Consider the following 25,271-nt stretch of genomic DNA (forward strand, 5'->3'; position numbering starts at 1 on the left):
ATATAATAAAAAAAAACTCTTTTTCTTACACCAAAAAACCACTTTCTTTCGCTTCTCCATCACTTTTATTAGGGCGAATCTTTTTTTTCGCAAGGATAAACGTTCTCCCGAGATACACGTGACAGTTACAGAAGACCTTTACAAGTACACACATACAAACAATAGCACCAACAATTAGCAAACCCATAGCAAACAAAGCGAACAGCTCAACAGCACCTACCTTTGAATTTCTCCCTCAAACAGAAGTCTTCAAGTCCACAACTCCTGCAGCAAAATCGCACGACGAATTAGACCATCCAGTCTCAACTGAACCGTCCACCGACACCACCTCGCTCGATCCATTCACTCAGGACACCCTAACTGACAACCCAGTTACCAAATCCTGCAAGCGTAAACACAGCCTAACCACTACGGATAGCTTACCATCGAAAGTTATCAAAATGAGAAACTCAAAGGACAAAATCCCTGAAAAGGACATCTTGAAAAAGCGAATCACAACCACAACAACCACCCCCAGCTCGGTTAAGAAATCAGCAAGTGGTACGTCACTGTTGCTCAAACCAACTGCACGTAACACAGCCACCGACAAGCTGCAACGCACGGTCGAGGAAGCAAACAACAATGCAGATCAACCAATGCAGGAAGATCAGCATAGCACTCCTTCTGTCAACGATGATCCAGCACTCGACAATACTGGCGCACCTTTGGTCAGCCAGATGTCTTTCTCCCCTTCTGCCAACACGCCAGAGTGGGTGTTTCATTTCCAGAGGGAATTCAGAGCTCACGAGCAACGCATTGCCTCCTTGGAGTACGCTATGGCCGAAATAGACAGACTCAAGTCTGAACTGGATGCCACGAAAACTGAATTAGCTTCAGCAAATGCTCAGGTTGCCTCTCTCCAAAAGCAACTCTTGGTGCGCACTGACTCTGGCAGCAATGCCTCTCAGTATGCGTCGCTCCCTCCAACAATCCAGGCTACTAATGGTCGTGCTCCATCTCTTTCACCAGCAGAGTTTCCAGCTTTGCCTGCTAGTAACACCAAGTCTGCCTCTTCTTCCCCAAAGAACGCTACCTCATATCAACCTGTCAAAAAATGTAAGAAGGAGTCAATCAAATCTATCTTGCGCATGTTTGAAGCACCCCGTGTTGTAGATCCTTCCATCTTGGAGGATCCTCAATACCGTTACTTCCACTTCGCTTGTAAGTATCGCAAGAAGCTCGCCAAGTATCGTAGTCAGCTACGTCGTCTCGGTCTTGACACTGGACGCATCTTGGATATCCACTACCCTGCCAAGGGTATTGTTGCTCTCTTGATCCACCAGGAATACTCAACTGACTTCCTTGCAACGCTGGCCAAGCACAAACTTGAGCCTATCACCGACTTCGATCAATTTGCTGCTGCAAATCTGAACGATCCTGCTCTCCTCACTCTGGATGATGCTGCTCGTGCTGCTAAAGCCAGAGAGCTTCAACAAGCCCGTCTCGCTCGTGGTATTCAACATGCCCGCCAGTACTTGCGTTCTGCCATTGCTCGTGATTTTCAAAGACAAGGCTTCCTATCTAGTGAACAAGTGGAGACCATCCTCCGTGGTGGATCCATCTCTACCTCTGTGAATACTGACATGGACACCCAAGGTTTTGAATCCTCTGCTGCCTCTTCTTCTTCCTCCCCAGTGTTTGCCACTGGTGCTGCTGCTTCCTCCCTCGCTGGTGCTGGTGAACCAGCCAACTCCCAATGAGTGTAGAGGCCATCTATGATGACCTCCCCACTCCCCATTCCGCTCCTTTAGTCTTTGAATCCGCCTCCCTCTCTTCTTCTTTACCGCCATCCTCACCTGCTCCTCCTGCTCTCACCCTAACCACTTGGAATGCCAATGGCCTTGTCCGTCAAACCGTCAATACTGTTACTGACTATCTAAGTGATTCTTCTCTCATTTTCATCACTGAAACATGGTTACTCCCTCCGTTACGCTTCCCCACAACATGGCAGCAGTTCCATACCTATGGTAAACGAGTCTCTGGTGATCCTCATCACACACATCGTGGCCAACAAGGTATCACACTTCTTGTGAACCCCAATTGTCCCTACCCAGTCATGCCTCTGCCTTCCCGCTCTCCCTATGTCTTTTCTTGCCGTGTCTCCAAATACCTTATACATTGCCTGTATTTGCCACCATCCTTGTCGGATCAAGAAGTAGCTGCTCTCTTTGAGGGCCCTGATGCTTTGGAACAAGATGCCAACACCATCCTTTGTGGTGATTTCAATGCTCGAAGTCAAGCCCTGCTTGGTGACACTGCTACCTACACTCGTGGTTCGTGGCTGCATGAATTCATCCTGTCCAATGGATTGCACTGCTGGAATGCGCTTTTGGCGTATGGTATCCCTACCCTCTCTTCACCAAGTCGGTTGGACAATGCTCAAGTTGGGCATACATCGTGGAATAGTATTGTTGATCTGATCATCAGCTACTCCCCCCTTCTTGAACCTACCATGACCATCCATGATGCCAATCTTGGCTCTGACCATGTGCCTGTGTCTCTCTCTTTTGTTCCCACTACTGCTCCACCTCCTGCTGCTCCTCATCCTCGTCTTCTCTGGAAATTGTCATTATTGGATGATCACAAGAGTGTAGAGCACTACCGGGCTTTGTTTAGGGTAGAAATATCCCCTATCAAAACTGCACTCTTGGCAGAAGTTAAGTACACACTAGAAATGCTCAATCACAACCACAGTACCTCTACTCACGCCAACTCTTCAAATATCTCTAGACCCCATCCACCGGATGTAGATATGTTGGCTGATAGCCTCACGCGGGCTATCCATACCAGTTTGGACAAATCAGTTGGTCGCCAAAAGCCTCCTGCTGGTCCTCGTGGTAATGCTCGGTTCTGGACTGATTCACTCCAACACTTGGTTGAATTACGTGAGGACGCTCGAAGGGCTTGGAAACGAGCTCCTGAGGGCGTAGGTAAAGCTCTGCTCTGGAAAGAGTATCTTGCTGCTGGTAAATCATTTGCAAAAGCTGTCAAAAGCCGACGCAATGAAACTTGGAAAGAGTTTTGTGATAAGCTCTCGAATGGGTCTTTTGCCGACACTGCTGCCACCATCAAGCGCATTCGACGCAATCGTGCCATTACACCTGGGTTCACACATGTTGAGGGTCCTGCTGCTGCTGCTCGTACAATGGCCAATCATTTACGCAATGTCTTTGCTGGTAATTGCCTGCCTGCTCAACGTCCTTCTGCTCCATCTCTGCCCGACGGCCCATGTGTCACTGATCATGATCGCTTGTATCTCTGCAAGACATTTGACCTCGTTGACTGCCCTGGCGTGTCATATCCAATCTCTCCTGTTGTCATGGCTGATAGCATCTCTGCTACTGATTGCCCTTTTACCATCGGCTGTATAGCATTCATGTTGCAACGCAAACTCGCTTGTCGAAAAGCCCCTGGTGTTGATCACCTTCGTGCTGAAATGCTGATAATACCGTTGATTGAGGATCTCGCTCCTGTGTTGTGTCTTCTCTTTTCGCTCTGTTGGATGTGGTCTCGAGTCCCTGTGGATTGGTGCACTGCACAAGTTGTCCCCATCTTCAAAGGTAAAGGCAATCCATTGGATCCTGCTAGCTACAGGCCCATCAGTCTCTGCTCTGTGCTTCGCAAGTTGATGGAATTGTGTCTCTATCCCGATCTCTTGGCTACTGCTCCTGAATTGGATCCTGTGCAAGGTGGTTTTCGTGAGAATCGCAGCACGCTTGATTCTGCTCTTGCCCTACATGAACTTTGTCGCCAACATACTGTGGATCATCATGGTGAACCGCCTGTTTTGTGCTTTTTGGACATCAAACAAGCGTATGATACAGTGCATCGACCTGTCATTTGGCGTACTCTCGAAACCCATGTGTCTGATCCCATGCTCGGTATTCTGCAATCTTTGTTTGACAATGTCAAGATTGAGACTTTGGTATCCGGTGCTCGCTCTCCTTCATTCTGGCCATCTACTGCGGTGTTGCAGGGATCCATCTTGAGTCCCTTTTTGTACTCACACTACATTAATACTCTCCCTGCACTCCTACGTACGATATCAATGCCTTCATCTCGCTCCTTTGACTCCTTTCCGCAACGGAAATACAACAGTCTCTGGCTGAACTCGCTTCTATATGCTGATGATGTCGTGCTAATTGGCACTGCTGAAACCATGCCTCGTCTTTTAAAGAAGGCTGAAGAACACTCTCACCTGCTCGGTTACCGTTGGAACCCTGCCAAATGCATTGTGCTCAACCCGCCAATGTACACAGGTCGCACATCTCCGCTACGTCTTTACGGCTCTCCACTCCCTGCTGCTGACTCGTTCAACTACCTTGGGCTCCCTTTCAACACCAAGGCACAACTAGATGCTGGTATGCTGGTACAACGTAATATCCAATCTGCGCTTGTCACCATGCGTACCAGTATTCAGCCTCTGGGTTTCCACTCCCCAAGCTTCTATCGACTGACTGCCGCAAAGATATATGGCACATTTATACGACCAAAGCTGGAATATGGCTTGTCCATCTCAAAGCTCCTTGTCAAGCACACCAAATCACTTGAAAAAGCTCAAGACATCTGTCTGCGTTTGCTATTTCGTGGTAAGGCTGCTGCATCCACACAGGTGTACAAGCATCTCACTGCTCTTCCTCATATCCATGAGCGTGTCGCCATCTTGGCCTTCAAGACCATCACTCGTACTACTCAATTGCCATCAGATACTCTACTCGGATCATTGCTGCCTCATATCGAATCGTCACGCAAAGATGTCAAGTTTCGCTGGCCCATGTTGCTAACTCAAAGTTCATTGTGGAAATTCATTTGCCATCCACCTGGATCCGATCCTGACGCTGCTCCCGCTTACACTTGTATAATGGATTGGTTGAACTCGCCCACTGGTAACAATGTCAAGGCTGTCATCTCACAATTTCGCCATCAGAATCTCACTAGTACATTGAATCATCAAACACCACCGGTGCTCCTCTCAAGTTGTCGTCCTCGCATTGGTGTGGATCCCATCCTTTTCCTCCCTATGGATAATTGGCTTCGCAGTCGTATTTGTAGATGGAAAATGGGCTGGCTTCCTGCTCGTCCTGTGCCTTGCCAATGTGGTCATCCGCACGCTTCTCGTCAACATTTGCTGTCTTGTCTTTCTGTTGCTGATCGACTGAATGTCCCTCATGATGCCCAGCCTAATCCTCTCGATTATGTGCTCAATCAGCTCCCCAACATCAAGAAACCACCTTCCACGTCGTCTCAACATCAGCAAGTGTATTTGCGTTGGTCGTCTTGGTGGCCTGTTGTGTGTCAGATTCTCTTTGAGATGGAAACAATCTGCTTGCCAGATGAAGAATTCTCCCTTGCTGCCAGTGATACGCAAGGACTTGCATTTTTGGAGTGGTTGCTGCCTGTCTACTACAAGCAAATGGCACCCATCGTTCGCTCATCCCTGTATGATTGGATCTAGTCCATCCGCTTACACCTTCACATTGGTAAAATTTTCCCTTCTTTCGTTTTGAACGCGTTGAATTGCCCATTATTTTATTGGATTTGTATTTGTATTCTCTATTCCTTTACTATCATATCGCTACTTAGTATTACTGCTCCTCTCACACGCTGTCTACATGGTGTTGCTGTCCTCTTCTTCTTTTGTCTTGTACAAAAGCTAAAGAAAAAAAAAAAAACAATTTTTTTTACCTTTTTCATTTGCGCCCTCTTGGTTCTGTGCTGGTCACAGTCCCTGATTACCCCTGAATCAGATAGCCTTTGACAGAAGCCCTCTCTTTTCCAGCTTGCAAATTATGTGCGACATGTCTTGACATATCATGCATGTATGGATTTATAGATTTGACATTTGCCCTGATGGGATCAGTCAGCCATAATCTTTATATAATAAAAAAACTCTTTTGCCTACACCAAGAAACCATTGGTATTTTTGTCGTCTTGATAGATAAATCCAATGGTAGGAGTTAACAAATAACTTAGAGTGTAACTAATAGATTGAGATTATGTTCGAAGATGCTGTTTATTGATTGCATTTACAACTTATATTTATACTATTTCTACGATCGATAATTACTTAATCAATGGAACTTTCGAGTAGATATAGTACTTGATATAGCAACTGATAATCAGATCAGTGCTTGCTGTCAGTTTCCAGAACCTTCGAGTATACGCTGGCGCCTTTTAGTCGCTTTCTTCAAATTTGGTTTAAACCTAAATTTAGGCACGACATTTTTGTCACATGCTAATACGTAGAGATAGTATATGCAACCTGAGAACTGATCGAGATATAAATGGAAGTAGATATAGAGAGTGTGCAGTAAGATGTTATAGCCTTTTAGTTGAATGGATAAAAAGGTGCTTTATTAATATTAGATTTGAACATTGATTTTATCCAATATAGTTTGTGTAATGTTGTGCGTTATCCAGGTTAATCGCTGTTTAATGTTCCTGGTAGCTGGCGCTCTAGGTTTAAACCTGCGCTTCTTATTTTTCTGTCAATGATATCCTGCAGATCTAAATTTACTGTCAGAATACCCTTCAACCCTGACATTCTGTCGTGCCTAAATTTAGGTTTAAGCCAGATTTGAAGAAAGCGACTAAAAGGCGCCAGCGTATACTCGAAGGTTCTGAATGTTGAGGATATAGATCATCTCTGAGAGGCAAATGTATTAGGCGTTGTATATTACATAAGAGGATCTGAGAATGAGCTGAGATGCATAGTAGAAGTGAGAGGTCTTTATTCAAGCAGCACGAAGGAACATGAGTGGTGCCCTCAAATGGCTAATCTATATCCTGGTTCCTAGAGAGTGGTAGCCTATGGCCTTTCGTCCCTGGAAGTGGGTTTCAATTCCGACAAATGTTCTTCCGTCAAAGCTATTAGGAAGAACATTCTATCCTGGATCATCTTTGTTGTTTATCCTTGACTGGTGGTTCATGAGTTCTGATGCAGCACATCCTCGTTACTGGTTCAAGGCTTATACAATTATCCCGCATTCAAGATCAAGGTCCTATTGCTGCGGCACTGTCAAATAACTATAAATACCTTTGATATCTACACCAGTTTTGATCCCTATTCAATCTTGGAATAACATAAAAAATATATTCAGTTCTAATTGTATTTACTCTGTCTATATTTCGTTATTCTAAACAACCGACAACATAATAACGCATCAAAGTTTACATGAGTTAGTCTCACCGAAATTGTGGAACACATCCACTATTATCTGCATTCCGACAGTTCATCCAGTTACCAGATTTAGATATAAACTATATGTACACCGGATTAGATGTACAGTACGATATCGATTTATACTATAAGAAGATATGAACTTCAGATACGCTAGTACTATAAGATTCATACTGATGTATCATTTCTAAACCGGATCTCCAAATGCGTAGAAACAAGCAGTTCAAGCACCGATCACATCAGACCATAAACTTTGACATGAAACAGGATTCAGTTACGATCCATATCATGGCATGTTCAGGATAATAGATCCAATCTATTATCCTATCACCCAAATCAACCCATCTAATACCTTATCCTCACATCAAATCCCTCAATTCGAATAGTATATAAACCCTCTTATTTTCAATGTAATAAACGATATTCTTTACTACCTGATTAATTTCATACTCCTTTTTATAAATAATTTATTTCTGATAAATCAGTAGCCAAGAGAAGGCGTGTGAAGCTATTTCAAGCGCTCAAAACGCTTTGTGGCATGAGATATTCGTGCTTGAAAATGGCTAGATTTGAACAGAATTCGACCTAAAACGACGGTGTAGTGGGTTGCGTTGCCAGAAGAGTAAGTGCATTACAATTCGGTCTAATGTCCCTGATGTTCTGCATTGTACGGAGCTCAATCTCTAAGTTATTGATGCTTTTATTCTTGCAGTGAAATCAGGTTTGAATAGATTTCACAAAAAAAAAAATAAAGCAATAGTAAAATACAATAGAAATCAACAGTATTTTATTTGTGTATAAAATGAACTGAAGATCCTGGAATTGAGTAAAAAAAGAAGAGTATTTATACATTTGCAACTAGCTTGTAGAATTAGTGATGTTAGAGAGCAATAGGTGCTGCTACTGCGATATCTGGCAAATGTTGTTGACGTTTGATTTAAAGTGGTAATCAATGCAAGAGCACTGGCCATAAGGGTTGATTTGAGTAACCTTGATGGGCTTGGGTGAGCTATCGTCATAGCATGGTTTAATGTAACCTTGATGGTTTAAAGTGTGATGTTTGTTATTGAAGTATGGAACCTGTGGAATTTGAGGCTTTATAGACTAAAACTCATGGAAAAAAAAGCATAAAAAAACAGTAAAGTCAACTTGATAAAAATATGTTTTATTATCAAACTGACAGGTGTAAAGTAAGCTGAAGTTTCTCTACTGGCCAGGTAGATGATCCTTCTTATATACTATAACAATGGATAAAAATTCTGTTAATTAGATTGACAAATACTGTAAATAACTAAAATCATACAAATAAATGTATCAGCGAATTATCAGTTTATCATTCTGTGCAAAATTAAGACGATCCTTTATTGAGTGAATTGTGTGGTCCCATTTATATCTTTGTGAATAATGTCAAATCCTGAGGTGTAAAGTCAAGTGTGATGATCCAGTAGATTTTTGTAAATGATATGTGTAGATAATCTACAGTTAAGTGTAATTGTAACCGTTCTTGTATGTCATTGAATTAAATGGTATTGTTTCAGTAATAGTCATCCTACTAGTTGACTATTTGTTGGGTCTTGATGTGCGTGTAGACTGTAGTTTGATGTGCGTTTAGTAGTGTATGTAAAAACCGATGGGATGTTGATGGGTTGTATTAGGTGTAATATAATGGATTATGGTGTGAATTGCATCAAATGAAAATAAGAAACCAAATTTACTGCTTTATTATGGCTTTTCACGTCTGCTTCCTTAGGGTTATTATACCTGTTTAAGGTCAAGGTTAGCAAATGTTGCCTTGACACCACAAATCACTTAATCCACAGCTAAGTATAGCAGGTATAACATCATTAAAATTAGATGCAGTGTGTTCTTGGGACAAGGGCTTGCAGTCTCTAATTTGCTACTACGACGCTTTTATGTTCAAGGCTTCCAGTATTTATTACTTGCACATTCATCTCGCTACGCTCGATGTCGGCGTCGCCCTGCGGGCTCTCATCGAAGCCGTTTTAAATCAGACATTATAACATTTTGGTATATCAAGTAGATTTTAAACAATTTATTGTTAGTTAGTAACAGAAAGGTTGTATCAGAGCCAGGAGAAGGAGAGGAGGTATCTCCGTTAGTATCCTTTTTGCTTACGTTGATATTAAACAAAGCCTATTATTGGGACAATGCGAAAGAAATTCAAATTTTATGCAGTATTTGTATATCACAAATGCCATTTTTTGATAATAGAACTGTCATATCATTCACTGCTGCTGATGCTCTTAATAAGATGGCGACATAAAGCTGGTCATAAGTAAATAAAGGACTTGTGTAAGATCTACAACGACTTTTTTGAGATGTTGACATTGCAATAGGCTCGCTTGTAACAAAAGCACCCAAAAAAGTGTTTGGGTTAAGCAATTACCCTTTCAATTCCATGATCCCCATTTTATCAACATCGCAATCATCATTATCATCAACAGAAAAGCATTTAGGTCAGCCATCAGCAATGCCGCCGCCAAAATTAATTCAACCTCAGCTTATTTTTTTCTGCTCAAGATTGGACAGATTTCGCCTTTTTTCGACTTCTTTTATCTATCTTTTGGTATTCGACTATATGAACTGTGATAATCACCCTACGCTTCCTAATACATTCTTGAAGTACTTTTCAAGGCGCTTCCGATGGTGCTAACTGTAATAAGTGTTTTGATTGAAACTATTGAGCAATTCAATAAAATCTGAAATGAGGTTTTTAGCAAAAATAGCCATATTTTGTATATGAAAGCCTCATAACAGTGGTTTCAGAGGTTGCTCTGGATCGAGAGAAATATTTTGATTTGATATATGCAATAGTAAAAGTCTTTATTTTCAAGGCGAAAAATGCGATCCTTTGATTTTCGTAAAAAACCATGAGGGGTACCTCATGTTTTTTGGTGGATTTTTGGTCATATTTTTTAGGTCTTCAAAAAGTTGAGCAAAGGTGTCAGAAAGTTACTACTACTCAAGTGCAATTGTTTGGCGTTATTCCGGTGGCTCAGGAAGGTCTACATGTCATGATATGAAGGCTTGAAAACTGTCCAATTTGGTTATGTTTTGCTTTATGGCTTTTATTTACACGGCATGAACCGCATCTTTAGTAGCTAAAGTCGTCTGGAAGGGCAGTTCTGCAACCTGTGCAGCTTGTAATTTTAACAGGAGACATATTGCTTTTGTAAGACTAATTCATGCGAATTTTGATGCCCTATGTTGCTGGTAAGCTTATTATTAACAATGCAAATGAGAACCCAAACTTGCTGCTTGAACACTATGGTTGTACACCTTTGCTTGGCTACGGTAAAATCGATTAGGACTAATATTAACAGATGTTGAATTAGATGCAATATCACTACACTTGACGACGGTGTCACCCTGCGGGCTGTCGCCGTAGACATTCCAAATCATTAACAGTAATAAACACAGCTATAAATGTAGGTTTTAAACAATCCATTATTAATAAAGAAGGAGAGAAATCGAATTTACTACTAAGATACTACGATTTTGCATATTCGCTTCGCAACAATCAAGCCCTCGTATAGATCAATACTATGAAAGGCTGGACTGGATTATATGTGATTACAACACGTAGAAAGACATGGCTTACAAATTTACTGAGTTTATTAAAGATGCATGCATTGAATGCCCCAAAGAGTAGCACACATTATTATGTTGCCTTTGTTGCAGAAGCGGGCCCATACTGTTTAATTTCATTAATAGGATGCTATCTGTTGCACGGCATGAGATAGTAAAAAGATAACTTACATGAAAAATTGTCTTTTAATACTATACGATACAATGTTTGCCACAATATTCATTAGATACTGTTTCTCAATCGCTTGATGACCGTGTGAAATATACAAAATAATCCAATCAGACTGCAGATAATAATCTTCATAAACTGCTACTGTAGTGGAATTAGGTTCTCGAAACTTTGTGGTACTATATTCGCTTTTACTATGCCATCGCGTTGTTGAACAGTTCGTAATATATGAATGTTATTTTGAATGTGTACTAGAGCTGATTCGTTTAAAAGTTACTGGCAGATAAATGTAAGATTATCAAAAAGTTTCCGCATAGAATGTTACAAAGTGTTTTTTTATTTAATGGTGTTGTGAGTATAAGTAACAGATTTAGATAAATGTATATGTCTCAGCAGTATAAGTGAGAAAAAAAAATAACCTTTATTATTTTTGATATTCATATTAACTATAAAAGTTACTAACAAAGTCTGTGTGCACCTGTGTCGTGTGTATAGGTATAGTTTTAGAGTAGACTTAGATAAATGTATATAAAAGAATAGAATTGAGATATAAGATGATCTTTATTGTTTTGCAAACTAAGTTGATATTTATACTAAATTAAAAAAAGTTACACACAAAGTCTGTGTGTACCTGACACCTGCCAATGAAAAAAAAAAGGGGGGGGAGCTTGCTTCTTTTATACTGACGCCGAAAGCTCACGTCTGGGCCACACTTCTTTATATAAAGACGCTGATGGTCTCACGTCTGATATTTAACTAACATTGAATTCTTATATATGGTGAGAAAATCTTAGTATTGTCAAATTGTGGTTTCTTTTAAATATATCACATTTTCATGGGTAAGAATGTAATGAATTGAAAAGTTTGAAATTGATTTGATCGAATTGACTATTCCCAATAACGGAAAATAATTTAGTTATAATGTAATGGCAGAAGGTTCTTTAAATTATTCCGGTAATATAAGTATTGCTGGTTGCTGACTAGCAAATTCAGAGTGAATTCTTTTGGAGTTGTACTGTATAAACGTGCATTCAACTACTATCAAGGTAAGCTCTAGGCCATGGTATGGTATAGCACCACGGAGGTTTCATATATCGGATACTGGAAAATATGAACACAAAAGCGCCATCGTAGTTAATCAGAGATTAAAGGCTCTTCTTCCCAGAGCATAGTGTATCTGATCAAGTGATTTCTTGTTTGCTATTTGGCTATGGATTGCGTGATATGTTGTTTCAAGGCAACACTTGTTGGTATCATTGGCCTTGAGGGGGTTATACCGTAGTCAAACGAAGGTGAATGGCCATGATAATCAAGCATTTAATCCAACTTTTGTTAGCATTAATTTATATAAGGTTTTTATCATAGGGAGGCGAAGGTGCAATACCAAAATAGTATTCAAGCATCTCGCCCAATACATGATAACAGCGATTTTAAAGGTGGTTTTACCGTAGCGAAGCCAAAATGTAAAGCCTTAGTGTTTAAATAGCATATTTGCTTTCTCATTTCCATTACCATTATCAGGCTTACCGACTGTTTAGGATATAGATCATCTCTGAGAGGCAAATGTATTAGGCGTTGTATATTACATAAGAGGATCTGAGAATGAGCTGAGATGCATAGTAGAAGTGAGAGGTCTTTATTCAAGCAGCACGAAGGAACATGAGTGGTGCCATCAAATGGCTAATCTATATCCTGGTTCCTAGAGAGTGGTAGCCTATGGCCTTTCGTCCCTGGAAGTGGGTTTCAATTCCGACAAATGTTCTTCCGTCAAAGCTATTAGGAAGAACATTCTATCCTGGATCATCTTTGTTGTTTATCCTTGACTGGTGGTTCATGAGTTCTTATGCAGCACATCCTCGTTACTGGTTCAAGGCTTATACAATTATCCCGCATTCAAGATCAAGATCCTATTGCTGCGGCACTGTCAAATAACTATAAATACCTTTGATATCTACACCAGTTTTGATCCCAATTCAATCTTGGAATAACATAAAAAATATATTCAGTTCTAATTGTATTTACTCTGTCTATATTTCGTTATTCTAAACACTGGAAACTGATAGCATGCATTGATCTGATCATCAGTTGCTATATCAAGTACTATATCTACTCGAAAGTTCCATTGACTAATTATCGATCGTGGAAATAGTATAAATATAAGTTGTAAATGCATTCAATAAACAGCATCTTCGAACATAATCTCAATCTATTGGTTACACTCTAAGTTATTTGTTAACTCCTACCATTGGATCTATCTATCACGACGACATTTCGCTTCTTTATCACTTTTATTAGGGCAAATTGTTTTTCCGCAAGAATAAACGTTCTCCTGAGATACACGTGACGTTAACAGAAGACCTTTACAAGTACACACATACAAACAATAGCACCAACAATTAGCAAACCCATAGCAAACAAAGCGAACAGCTCAACAGCACCTACCTTTGAATTTCTTCCTCAAACAGAATTCTTCAAGTCCACAACTCCTGCAACAAAGTCGCACGACGAATTAGACCATCCAGTCTCAACTGAACCGTCCACCGACATCACCTCGTTTGATCCATTCACTCAGGACACCCTAACTGACAACCCAGTTACCAAATCCTGCAAGCGTAAACACAGCCTAACCACTGCGGATAGCTTACCATCGAAAGTTATCAAAGTAAGTAACCCAAAAAAGGACAAAATTCCTGAAAAGGACATCTTGAAAAAGAGAATCACAACCACAACAACCACCCCCAGCTCGGTTAAGAAATCAGCAAGTGGTACGTCACTGTTGCCCAAACCAACTGCACGTAACACAGCCACCGACAAGCTGCAACGCACGGTCGAGGAAGCAAACAACAATGCAGATCAACCAATGCAGGAAGATCAGCATAGCACTCCTTCAGTCAACGATGATCCAGCACCATCTGCGACAGCACTCGACAATACTGGTGCACCTTTGGTCAGCCAGATATCTTTCTCCCCTTCTGCCAACACGCCAGAGTGGGTGTTTCATTTCCAGAGGGAATTCAGAGCTCATGAGCAACGCATCGCATCCTTGGAATACGCTATGGCAGAGACTGTCAGACTCAAGTCTGAATTGGACGCCACGAAAACTGAACTAGCAGCAGCAAATGCTCAAGTCGCCTCCCTTCAGAAGCAAATTTTGGTGCGCATCGAATCAGGCAGTAGTGCTCCTCAGTATGCGTCGCTTCCACCATCATCCCAGCTAACTACTGGTACTGCTTCATCTCCTTAGGCATTCGAGGAGTTTCCTACTTTGCCAAGAACGTCCCAGCCAGCCTCTCCTAAACAAAAGAACGCTGCACCACAACCCGTTAAACATAAGCAGAGATCTATCAAGACGATTTTGAGCATGTTTGAACCACCTCGCGAGACTGATCCTTCCACTTTGGACGGTCCTCAGTACCGTTACATCCACGTACCATGCTGGTATCGTCGTAAACTTGCCTCCTATCGGAACGAGCTTCAACGCCTCGAATTTGACAGTGGCCGTATTTTGGACATCCACTACCCTGCCAAGGGCATCGTTGCAATGCTGATCGACAAGGAATACTCAAAAGACTTCCTTGAGACCTTGGCCTCACATAATAGGCTGGAACCCATCACGGACTTTGGTCGATTTGCTGCCGCAAATTCGAATGATCCTGCATTTACCTCTCTCAACGACGCTGCTCGTGTTGCTAAAGCTAAAGAACTTCAGCAAATTCGCCTTGCTCACGGCATCCAGAATATGCGTCATTACCTGCGTTCTGCTATTGCTCGAGACGTTGCACAACAAGGCTTCTTGTCTCGTGAACAAGTGGAAGTCATCCTTCGCGGTGGCTCAATCTCTACTTCTTCGATTTTGGGAGACATTGACATGGACTCTCAAACATGCATTTCTTCCGTTACCTCCTCTCTAGCCCTTCACACTGGTGCTGGTGAACTAGCCATCTATGATGACCTCCCCATTCCGCTCCTTTAGTCTTTGAATCCGCCTCCCTCTCTTTTTCTTTACCGCCATCCTCACCTGCTCTTCCTGCTTTCACTTTAATAACTTGGAATGCCAATGGTCTTGTCCGTCAAACGGTCAATACCGTCACTGACTATCTCAGTGATTCTTCTCTCATTTTCATTACTGAAACATGGTTGCTCCCTCCTTTGCGCTTCCCAACAACTTGGCAACAGTTCCATACCTACGGTAAACGTGTCTCTGGTGATTCTCAGCACACACATCTTGGTCAACAAGGTACCACGCTACTCGTGAATCCGACTTATCCGTGTTGATCCCATACTTCCCCTCCCTATGGATAATTGGCCTCATAGTTGGCTCTGTCGATGGAAAATGGGTTGGCTTCCTGCTCGCCCAGTACCATGCCAATGTGGGCATCCTCATGCTTCTCGCCACCATTTGCTCTCCTGTCTTTCCATGGCCGATCGACTAAATGCCCCTCGCGGTGCCCAGCTCAATCCTTTGGATTATATGCTGAACCAACTTCCAACACTCCAGAAACCACCTCCAGCATCCTCTCAACACCAGCAAGTGTATCTACGATGGGCCTCTTGGTGGCCTACAGTGTGCTTAATTCTTTTTGAAATGGAATTTATTTGTCTGCCTGATGAAGGGTTCTCGCTTGTCGCAAGTGATACGCGAGGTACTGAATTGTTGGAATGGTAGCTGTTTGTTTACTATAAAACCGTGGCACCCATCGTCCGGTCTTCCCTGTATGATATGATTTAGTCAATCTCCATGAACCTCCAAACTGGTAAAATCTCTCTGCCTCTGTTTTGAAGACGTTGTATTAACCATTCCATGGGTTTTGCATTTGTATTCTCTATTTCTTTGCTCTTCTCTACTCTATTTACTTGGTATTACTTCTCTCCTCACTTGCCTTTTACATTGTAACGCTGCGTTTTCTTTAACTTTGCTGAAAGAAAAAAGAACAAAAATATCTTTTTTCTTCATTTGTTTACACATTCTAGGTTTTGTGCTGGTCACAGTTCCTAATTACCCCTGAATCAGCTGACTTCACGAGAAGCCATTTCTCTTTAGAATGCAATTGTGTTTGACATGTCTTGACATGCTTTGCATACATGGATTTATAGATTTGGCGTTTGTCTTGAGAGGTTCGGTCGGCCATAATCTTTATAAAACATATAGTCTTTTGCTTACGCCAAGAAACCATTGATAATTCGGTAGGTGTATGTGTATTTTTTTTCCTTAGCTTAATCTCGATTTTTTCACTACATCCACTGGTAGTTTCTGGTCGTATTCGAAAACCGTAATACGACTCAAAATGGTTTTTTCTGGTAAAGTACATCGACAAATTCTTTAGAACTGCCGATATAGCATTTTTCAAAATTCTGAATCAGAAGAATGAGCCTCTCATCTTGCGCTTTTATAAACGCTTTTTCCATGACTTACAGAGAACCGAGGGCAAATCGTTAAATTTTTGTTTTAAGATTACTAGAAGAATATTATTGGAGGAGTAGGTGTATAAACTCTTAAGTAACTCAAATCACTAGTTCATCTGGAATTGAACATCCAATGTCTCCTTTGTAATATACAACCATATTTTTTGTATAGTGAAAGTTGTAGAAGGTACCTTGTTTGATGTGGGTTTATAGAGGGCGATGTCAATTAGCCGTACTCCAAGATTTTACTAAGTGGATGCGAGCTTGAAGCTTAGTAGCTTTTGTTTCGTTTTCAATTCTCTATACGATGATATGGCTTTTATAGATTTATTCTTTTAGTTTAGAAAATCCTCGGCTTGTAGCTCATAAAATATAAGAGTTTGAGGGAGTTTATAAAGGGGACGTACATCTGGTACTTGAAACCCTTACATTATAATAGATATAACGTAGAGCTATAGTATTGTTTTTGCTTCGTGCAAACCCGATTGTTTAGGATACAGATCATCTCTGAGAGGCAAATGTATTAAACGTTTTATAACACAAGAGAAGTTTTGAGAACGAGCAGAGATTCCTGGAAGTGAGTGGTTTAAGCTGAAACTCGCGAATAAAGTTCATAACATGTTATTAGAACTGTATCAATATCTGGGTACTCTACACACACTTGCATGAGGCCTGTAAGCCGAATGACGTTAACAAAGAAGCGGTGTGTTGTGGGCAACGAGATATACGGTAAAACACAACTCTAAACATATCTCTTCTTTGTTTACTAATTTTCTCTCATCAACGCGAATCATGAACAACAACAATTCTAGCGGTGCTACCAGTATTGGCTTCAATGCAAGACTCTTGCAGGAGATGGTGGCAATGAGATCAAAAGTCAGCCAACAAGGCGTACAATTGAATGTCTTGAACGATGGATTTCGACAACAATTCATGTCACCATTGGAAGACGCTGGCAGCAATTTGGCAACAAGAATCATCCTGGATCCGTTGTACAGAAGCCAGGTATACGGTACTTTCTGATACCAACAGAAGTGGCTTTCGGGCGATGGAACCAAACCCTACCGGAAGGGCCAGAGCTTCTCCTGTGGAGAGGTACAAGGCAACGCTGTTGACAATGCTGTTGCCAATGCTGATGCCAACCCCAATGTGTCTTAGCAAGAAAACAAGGCAAGAAGCCATCTTCTGGTAAGTAGCTCCTATTATTTGTTTTGGTCATGGCTAACATTTAACTTTTGGAAACAACATTTCAAATGCTTTTAGGAGAATGAATCAACATTTGAAGAAGTACAAGTAAGTGAAGTTAGAGACAATGGTATTGTTCAGCTTGCTTAAACTGCCAATTAAACTACCATAGCCGGTGTTGGTAGTGCTAAAGATGATGGCAGCCTAAACGCTACTAGCAATATGTAACGATATGTGCGTTTGTGAATCTGTGTATATTTCATCCAAAATAAAATCACCCTGCTTTTGCACACTTGATGCTGCCTTGCTCTACTACACATTTGAGAGGATGGATTAGCTGCGATATCACAGTCAAAATCAGATTTGATTGGACTCTTCAGAGTAAAAGTTTATTAATGTCGTAGCGGTAGACTGTATCTTTGTAGTTAGAGCGTATTCCTAAATTTTTACATCCAATCATTGCGTATTGAGGTCATCCCTTGTAAAAATCATGTTCTTCTTTCTTATTAGGGTTTAAACGTTTTACTAGCAGCATCTATTCAAAATTAACTATTTTCTAAAATCTCTATTTTATCAACAACCATGCTACCTACACAAATTTGGTTTGCACCATCATTTAGAGGACAAGAGCAGGGTTCCTAATCGGAATCCGAAATAAAAATCGGAGTTCGAAAAATACGTTCTACCAAAAGAAAATAGACACTTTGAACAGCTTGGTATGATTTTTTATATAAGTTATTGAGGGAGGATAGAGGAGATGAAAATGGGCGCGCTTTCATGTGAGGTTTGGGCTAGTAACCTAATACTGTAGGGGGAAAAACTGTCCCGTTCGTTTAAAATTTTGTCTTTTTGCACAAGTTTTTGGTCATTTCTTTGTATTCAAAGTCGATATATATATCGTTTGAATGAGAGAAAGTAGTGCTATCTATACATAATTATAACTTTCTCAAAAACTAAAATCCAATGATTTTATTGGTTAAAAAATAAATATAGAAAAATGTACATTTTATTATAAAATCATTAATAGTGAGTTGAACCACCTTTGCTCTTGATGACAGCCTTGATTCGGGCAGGCATACTATCAATATATTTCTGGCACTCTTTTTTTGTTATTTTGTACCACTGAATGTTAATACGCCGCTCTAATTCTTCTTTTGTAGAGGGCCTAGTAGGATACTTATTAAGACGAAGCTTTAGGAGATGCCAGACATGTTCAATGGGATTAAGATCGGGACTTTGGGGTGGCCAATCCATGATTTCGTCTAGGTTAAACCCATTGTCGGTGAACCATTGTTTAGTAATGCCCGATGTATGCGGTGTTGCTCTGTTTTGTTGAAATCGCACATCAGATGGTGTCTTCCCAAAGTGCGCAAGAGTGTCGTTCAATGATGTCTTCGAAATATCGACATACAAGCCCGAGTTTATTGCGTCTTCAATAATGGTAGTACCATAACCAGGCCCCTCCGCTGTTATGAAACTCCAGAACATGACCCCACCGTCATTTCCCTGCAACTGAGACTTGACTTGATACGACTGCATGATTCGGCCACCATTCGTCCAGTAAAAGGAATTACCATCTGAGCCCCAAAGGTTTATTCTTGTTTCATCCGAAAACACCCAACGACGCCAATCAGCAATAGTAAGATGCCTATGCTTTTTAGCCCACGCCAATCGAAGCCGCTTGTTTGTCTTACTAACAAAATTGGTCTTTACTTTTCTACGAGATTTAAGTCCATTTCGTCTCAATGACTTGCGGATGCCATTAATTGACATATCATGGCCCATCGATCTTAAAATTTCTTGTGCTGCTCGGGGATTATCTAAAGCACCTGATCGAAGTCCTCTTGACACTAGGGACATAGTTTTAGCATCAAGTTTTTTTGGTCTTCCGCCAAGAGGTCTAGCTGGGTCAGGACAATATAGTTTTCTGAGCCTTGTAAGGGTAGAATTACCCACTTCTGGATACAAATTCTTTATCTTTGAGAGCGAAAGACCACGTTAGAGCAAAGATTGGAGAATGTTGCGCAAATCTTGTGTTAAACGAGCAGGCAAAATGAAAGTTTTGAAAAAAAATAAGAAAGCAAAGAAATAAAGAAAATACATGAAGAAACTAGCTTCTTTTACACTTTTAGAGTGCTCCTGGGATATTAAATATCCTGAGCATACCGCGGGTAGTTTTTTAGATTTCTTCAATACGCCTGTTGGAAGTAGAGATATCAACCATTTTATATCATCTAGAATTACCCACCTAACATTTTTGCCACGTCTCACTTTAGCTGGTTATACTGGGATTAAAATATATTCCAGCCATAAGGTTTTTATGTTGCTGTAATTCCTATAGGCTGTTCTATCGAACGCAGTATGGGGTGGCTTTGTTTTCCGAGTTTTGGCAATATACTGGGTAAAAGTCAAGATTATTTAAACGAACGGGACAGTTTTTCCCCCTACAGTAGATGGGTAGTTTTCTTAATTATCACGTTCAGTGTTTTGGATACTAAAATATATCGATTACTAATCTCCGTTGTTGTTCTAATGATGGTTGATTGTATTAGCGTTAAGCAGCCAAGCCATCACCGTTGTTAGAAATATTCTAAGGATGGCTGACCTGGATAGATGTAGTATCAAGTGGTTCAGCATGTAAAGAGCTACTACCAGCAATAATTATTAGGGTCAGGTTCCGATTGAGTTCGCTACCTTTGATTCCTAGGCTTTTATTTTTCGGATATTAACAAACAACTTGTTTCTCATTTTCCATGTAGTGTCTGTAAGATAATACAAGCAACAAATGGTTATATTTCCAACTTTGGCGACGCAAGCAGCAGTTTTTAACTGTAATCAGTATGTAACATCTCGAATGATAAAGGATCAGTGAAAAATAAAGAAAAAAGCTTTCGTTGCTGCTCAAACAATGATCTCTTTTCACTATTATTTGCTTCCTGATTCCCAAAGAAGGTTAGTCATACTACCATTGACTGACACATGAATAGTGTATCTCAAGTACCTTCTCCAGCATAGATAATGCCGTTTTGATCTCCATTGTGCGAAACTCGAGTTCCTCCTGCAGTGTGGTATACGGTTTGGGTGCCATAATTAGATCATCTGTTGATTTGGAATGGCAGTACAGTGAGTCTGACAATCTCCTGTGCAGTGAGATCCTATACATAGTATTGTAAATTTTCTGTGATAGAGTATCGTAACAATCTAAATAAGCATATATTTTTTTGAGAACAATACGACGGCAAGCCTTACTTGAGTATGTGCTCGTTGCTGGGTAGGTATCGATGACACTTTCTATACTACTGTCTCTATTATTTTACATCTAGTACGACATTTGTTACTAGTGCTCTGTGAATAGATCCAATTCATACCTGGGCATTAAAAATGAAGCACGCCTGAATATATGATTGAGTTCTTTTGAAGGCAAACTATCGTACTAAATATTGTTGTTTTTGCTTTATCTATTGACGCTCTTTATTATTATAGGCTAAACAGAAGAGCACATATACGTCAATAACATAAATCTGGGTTGTTCACGACTACATGACTAACACCAGTCTTGTGGGCATACCTTTTACCTAATAGTGTAGTCGGTCGTCACTCGCACTCTTGTTTCAAACTATTCTAATACTTCTATAAACTCGGTATATAGTACCATTGCAGTCTGCTTAATCACTTTTAGGTTGCCTTCCTCATTAATACTATAATACTTGAGCTGTTTCCAGATTCTTCTCTCAAGAATACAGTTATGAGCCTTGCTTTGTTGTAACTTTCAGCTCACATATCAAATCTTTGGTGTTGCTCGTGTAGCTTGAGTTACCGCTAGCTACATGAGATGGATCACTACCATCTAGTGGGGGTCTTATAGTAACATTCTCCCATTAAATAAGACTAACAGTGTATCATAATCTAATTTTCGCGTCATATACACCTCTTTAGTATAATAGATGCGAATATCAATAGGTAGCTGGAGTTATAAAAATACCTTGTATTTTCTTTTGATGACTTCCATAGAATCAGCATCCGGGTCTGCATTACCTGTACCTGGATCTATTCATCCTAGAAGCGGAGATCCAAGCTGCTTGAAGCCCTTACCTGTGACAGGTGAAGTTAAGAAACATCATAGCTATATCACTATTTTCTCAAACTTTGAGGACATGTACAGCTCTTGTAGGTAGAGGCCAATGAAGCAGTATCAAGCTTTTAGATAGACACTCAACAAAATTCTGCAACATTTTGCCTACGATGAGAATCGACATCCACATGTAAAAACCGTAGTTTACATTTCTATTGATTGGGCTGCAACTTTGTACAACCAGACGTAGACCTGCCGTCCTGAAACTATTTGTTTGAAAGCATCAACCACTTTTTGTTCTCTTCTATTCACTTTCTTTCTCTACAATGACCATGCAAGAGAAGGGGCTACAACCAATAGATCAAAACCTGTACCGCTTCTATATCATGCATCAGCTTCGAATAGTAGAATCAAACAGAGCTCTGCTCTACAAGGAGAATGAGAAGCAAGCGTTGAAAACTTTATTGAAATCCTGTAAAAACGTAGACGGAAGTAAGTGATAGTGGTAGGGTTAGACAAGCGACGTCTAAAGCAAACATGCATAGACACGTTGCGTCCCATCATAAATAGCATTTTCAATCAATCCCTTCAATCAATCCCATCCAAGGCTACAGCCATGATAAACGAAGTATCAAACACGAAAACTACACAGGAAACCACAGCTCTGGCAAGCGAAGCCACAGCTTTGACAAGCGAAGCTACAACTCTGACATTGGAAGCGCCAAACAGGCGTTTTGCCAAAGATGTTGAGCTGCATAGTGACACAAGCACACACCACACAGAGAATATAGATGGCAAACAGAATGAGGTCTATAAAAACATGCTAGAGCGCCTGCTATATGATCCCAAGATGAGTAGAGTGTCAGTCAAAGTTAAGCGACGCAGAGGCCCTAAATCCAAAGCAGCATTACCCTATAAAACCGTACTCGAGAAGGAGCATAGAAACTTGGAAGAGTATGGACAACAAAAACTCGTAGTAAAAAGAAGAAAAACAGCCAAGTATTCGTACAAGTGAGGAGATCAAGACATAGCATCCATTAAAGACGGGTTTATACATGAGCTTTCTTGTCGCCATACATCTCATTCTTGGTCACTTCTTGGAAAGAATATGTCTTATTGTATACTCTGCATTCCCAAATCATCCAAAAAACAGTAACGGAGACTCGCAATCCTAACTTTACAAATTCATGCACAATTCTCAAATCTTGTCAATACACACAAATACTCAATTAGCGCATGGTATTATATCTTTCTATACATTTATCAAATAAACAGTAGTACATAGTCCTTTGGAAGCTGATGCCCTGAATTCTGAATTAGTGCACACAATTCAGGGCGATGGTTTTCAACAGATGTCGCACTACGCTTCCTGCATAACATCAAATACTTACTACATACATTGTATCCCATCGCCTTGTTGGATATGAGTGTAAATACTATTATGGGCCCATTCATACACAACTCCAGAATAGTCTATTATTCATTAATGTTTACAGTTTACAAATACATGTATATAATGGCAAGGTTAAACCCATGCTTTGTAGTATGATCAGACGAACTACCGCAAACCTGACAAATAAACCAGTTCAAAACGTAGATTCTGCTCTTACTTGGCCTAATACAAGCATGTCATTATAACCCAACTTTGCATTAAGGAGCGGAACAGTCCGATTCAAACGCCTCAAAAATCAAAGAGTAAACATCAAGAAATAGCTACTCTTTTCAATCAAGCATGGACACTCAAAGAAGCACTCGCGCAATAGATAACGACCTGTACCATCTACACACTGATATTCAGCTACGGGATGTTGAGAATAATATTGACATGAGCTTGGACGAGAAGGAGCAGCTGAAGGCTATACTGATCTCCATTAAAGAAATTGATGGGAGTAAGAATTGCTGAATCAATGCCTAGCTGCGTACAGCTAACGGTTGCTTTCATGTTAGATATCTCGTATCCTATCTTCCAAGAGATATTTCAAAATTCTATGGGATATAGAACCGCAAATGACCAAGAGCAATTGCTGGCGTATATGCACTCAAGTGAACAGGAGGTCCTTGATACAGCTATCACCGAAAGCGTCACTGTGGTCCCAGAGAGCCATCAAGCAGATGCATCGACGACTGGCCAAAGATTAAGCAATGAAAGTTCCCTCAGAATTACTACAATCCACCCATTAGCGACCAAAAGCCAGGCTACAGACATTAAAAGCCACCTAGCGAGTGATGAAAACCACTTGAGAAATATTGAATGTCACTCACCAAGCACTGGAAACTACAACGAAAGCGTCGAGAATCACGCTGCAATGGATTCGGCTCTATCAGCAGTAAATGACATACAAGCCCCTCAACCAAAAAAGGATCGTAGAAGGACTGAAAAGTGTAAGTATCAACAACGACATGGAAGAAGCAGAGGCAGCGAGTCTAACCCTAGATTGAATCAGATACAACCACCATCACCTTACTTGCAAGCTTGAAAGGAACCTGTTTCACTAAAAAGCCTCTTCAACAGATTTTATTACCCAAACCAATCACAGGTACATTCATCGTGTTGCAAATGTTACTCTTGTCTAACGGGGTCAAATAGAGATGCAACTCATCAAGGCTTATCCTCAACGAGGCAATACGATATTCCGTATGAGAATGGAGGCTATCAACGAACCAAAATCAGCCGAGGAAAAAGCTTTTCTGGACACCTTTGATGTACAAGATGTGATGCAAGTTTACAGGAAGCCTTTGAATGAGTTTATTGGTTTAGTAGCCAGTGGATATCAATCACATCTCAACAAATGCCGACAGATGCTGCATGCTTATCAAATTGGAAAGATTACAGAGCAACTTTTGCGTGAATCATCCCATAAAGACAAGGAGCAGTTGGAAAAAAGTTTGTTTCATCATTTGAAAGGTAAATAACTCTTTCTTTTACTAGTATGAATATTGTCTCATGTGCTACTCTTAGCCGCATTTAGCAAGAACAGTCTCTATTATCATCAATTTATTGGCCTTTGTGTCAATTCTATGTATCTCGTGGAGCATGTTGGAGTGCACGTTTTGTTTGTGCCTGAAGTCGTTTCGCCAGCTATACTTAGAGGGGTATGTAGATGACAACAAAAATGTAAAACATGGATGGCCGACCTGTATAATTTAGATGGATGCACAGAGCTTAATGTCACTGGCAAAATACCTAGCAGACGAATGGCCTCCTCAGTTTAGAAAGATAGGACGTTTGACTTGTTATGGCGAAGTAGTCGTATCAAGAGGTCATACCGATGATTCAATTGTTGAGAGTGAGGAGACTTATCCAGGACACTTTTTAAGTAGTTTTTAAATGAAATCACTAGCCACTTTACTATTCAAAAAAATAAGTGTTGATCGTCTAAATGAAATAAAACTTATATAGCTATCGAGTATTCGTGATTTTGGCCTGCAAGCTGGCACAACAGCAGCACAAACAGGCAAAGGCTGGAACTACCATATAGCCTTTTGGTGTATCAATCATATAGAATAAAACAAACGCTACTCAGTCTCCTCTTATCAAAAGTAAAACGGTTGCCATTACTCATTAGCTATTGCAGCCTCGCTACATGGCCTACACAATAAGCAACAAGTATAGC

At 40.6% G+C, this 25,271-nt stretch overlaps 7 protein-coding genes across 7 annotated transcripts; 6 read left to right on the plus strand and 1 right to left on the minus strand.

Annotated features, from left to right (window-relative positions):
• Window positions 1-440: 440 nt before the first annotated feature.
• On the plus strand, window positions 441-5,494 carry lag1_2 (Sphingosine N-acyltransferase lag1; the record flags this gene model as incomplete). The annotated part of the gene is made up of 2 exons (XM_064824848.1): window positions 441-1,716; window positions 1,791-5,494. 2 exons carry the CDS (start codon window positions 441-443, stop codon window positions 5,492-5,494), a joined length of 4,980 nt encoding a protein of 1,659 aa, XP_064680225.1.
• Window positions 5,495-13,164: 7,670 nt separating this feature from the next.
• On the plus strand, window positions 13,165-14,970 carry ATC70_005564 (uncharacterized protein; the record flags this gene model as incomplete). Its single annotated transcript, XM_064824849.1, has 4 exons — window positions 13,165-13,209; window positions 13,293-13,363; window positions 13,425-14,151; window positions 14,242-14,970. The coding sequence occupies 4 exons, from the start codon at window positions 13,165-13,167 to the stop codon at window positions 14,968-14,970; spliced, it is 1,572 nt and encodes a 523-aa protein (XP_064680226.1).
• A 321-nt stretch (window positions 14,971-15,291) lies between these two features.
• Window positions 15,292-15,663, plus strand: ATC70_005565 (uncharacterized protein; the record flags this gene model as incomplete). Its single annotated transcript, XM_064824850.1, has 1 exon — window positions 15,292-15,663. The coding sequence occupies one exon, from the start codon at window positions 15,292-15,294 to the stop codon at window positions 15,661-15,663; it is 372 nt and encodes a 123-aa protein (XP_064680227.1).
• Window positions 15,664-17,192: 1,529 nt separating this feature from the next.
• Window positions 17,193-17,558, plus strand: ATC70_005566 (uncharacterized protein; the record flags this gene model as incomplete). The annotated part of the gene is made up of 2 exons (XM_064824851.1): window positions 17,193-17,405; window positions 17,472-17,558. 2 exons carry the CDS (start codon window positions 17,193-17,195, stop codon window positions 17,556-17,558), a joined length of 300 nt encoding a protein of 99 aa, XP_064680228.1.
• Window positions 17,559-18,605: 1,047 nt separating this feature from the next.
• Window positions 18,606-19,445, minus strand: ATC70_005567 (uncharacterized protein; the record flags this gene model as incomplete). The annotated part of the gene is made up of 1 exon (XM_064824852.1): window positions 18,606-19,445. The coding sequence occupies one exon, from the start codon at window positions 19,443-19,445 to the stop codon at window positions 18,606-18,608; it is 840 nt and encodes a 279-aa protein (XP_064680229.1).
• A 2,598-nt stretch (window positions 19,446-22,043) lies between these two features.
• ATC70_005568 (uncharacterized protein) lies at window positions 22,044-22,672 on the plus strand (the record flags this gene model as incomplete). The annotated part of the gene is made up of 2 exons (XM_064824853.1): window positions 22,044-22,149; window positions 22,203-22,672. The coding sequence occupies 2 exons, from the start codon at window positions 22,044-22,046 to the stop codon at window positions 22,670-22,672; spliced, it is 576 nt and encodes a 191-aa protein (XP_064680230.1).
• A 717-nt stretch (window positions 22,673-23,389) lies between these two features.
• Window positions 23,390-24,985, plus strand: CDC55_2 (protein phosphatase 2A regulatory subunit cdc55; the record flags this gene model as incomplete). Its single annotated transcript, XM_064824854.1, has 6 exons — window positions 23,390-23,546; window positions 23,605-24,039; window positions 24,102-24,194; window positions 24,245-24,562; window positions 24,617-24,750; window positions 24,806-24,985. The coding sequence occupies 6 exons, from the start codon at window positions 23,390-23,392 to the stop codon at window positions 24,983-24,985; spliced, it is 1,317 nt and encodes a 438-aa protein (XP_064680231.1).
• Window positions 24,986-25,271: the final 286 nt, after the last annotated feature.

The sequence above is a fragment of the Mucor velutinosus genome, assembly GCF_035048745.1.
Source record: "Mucor velutinosus strain NIH1002 chromosome Unknown tig00001544, whole genome shotgun sequence".
In the NCBI taxonomy this organism is placed as follows: domain Eukaryota; kingdom Fungi; phylum Mucoromycota; class Mucoromycetes; order Mucorales; family Mucoraceae; genus Mucor; species Mucor velutinosus.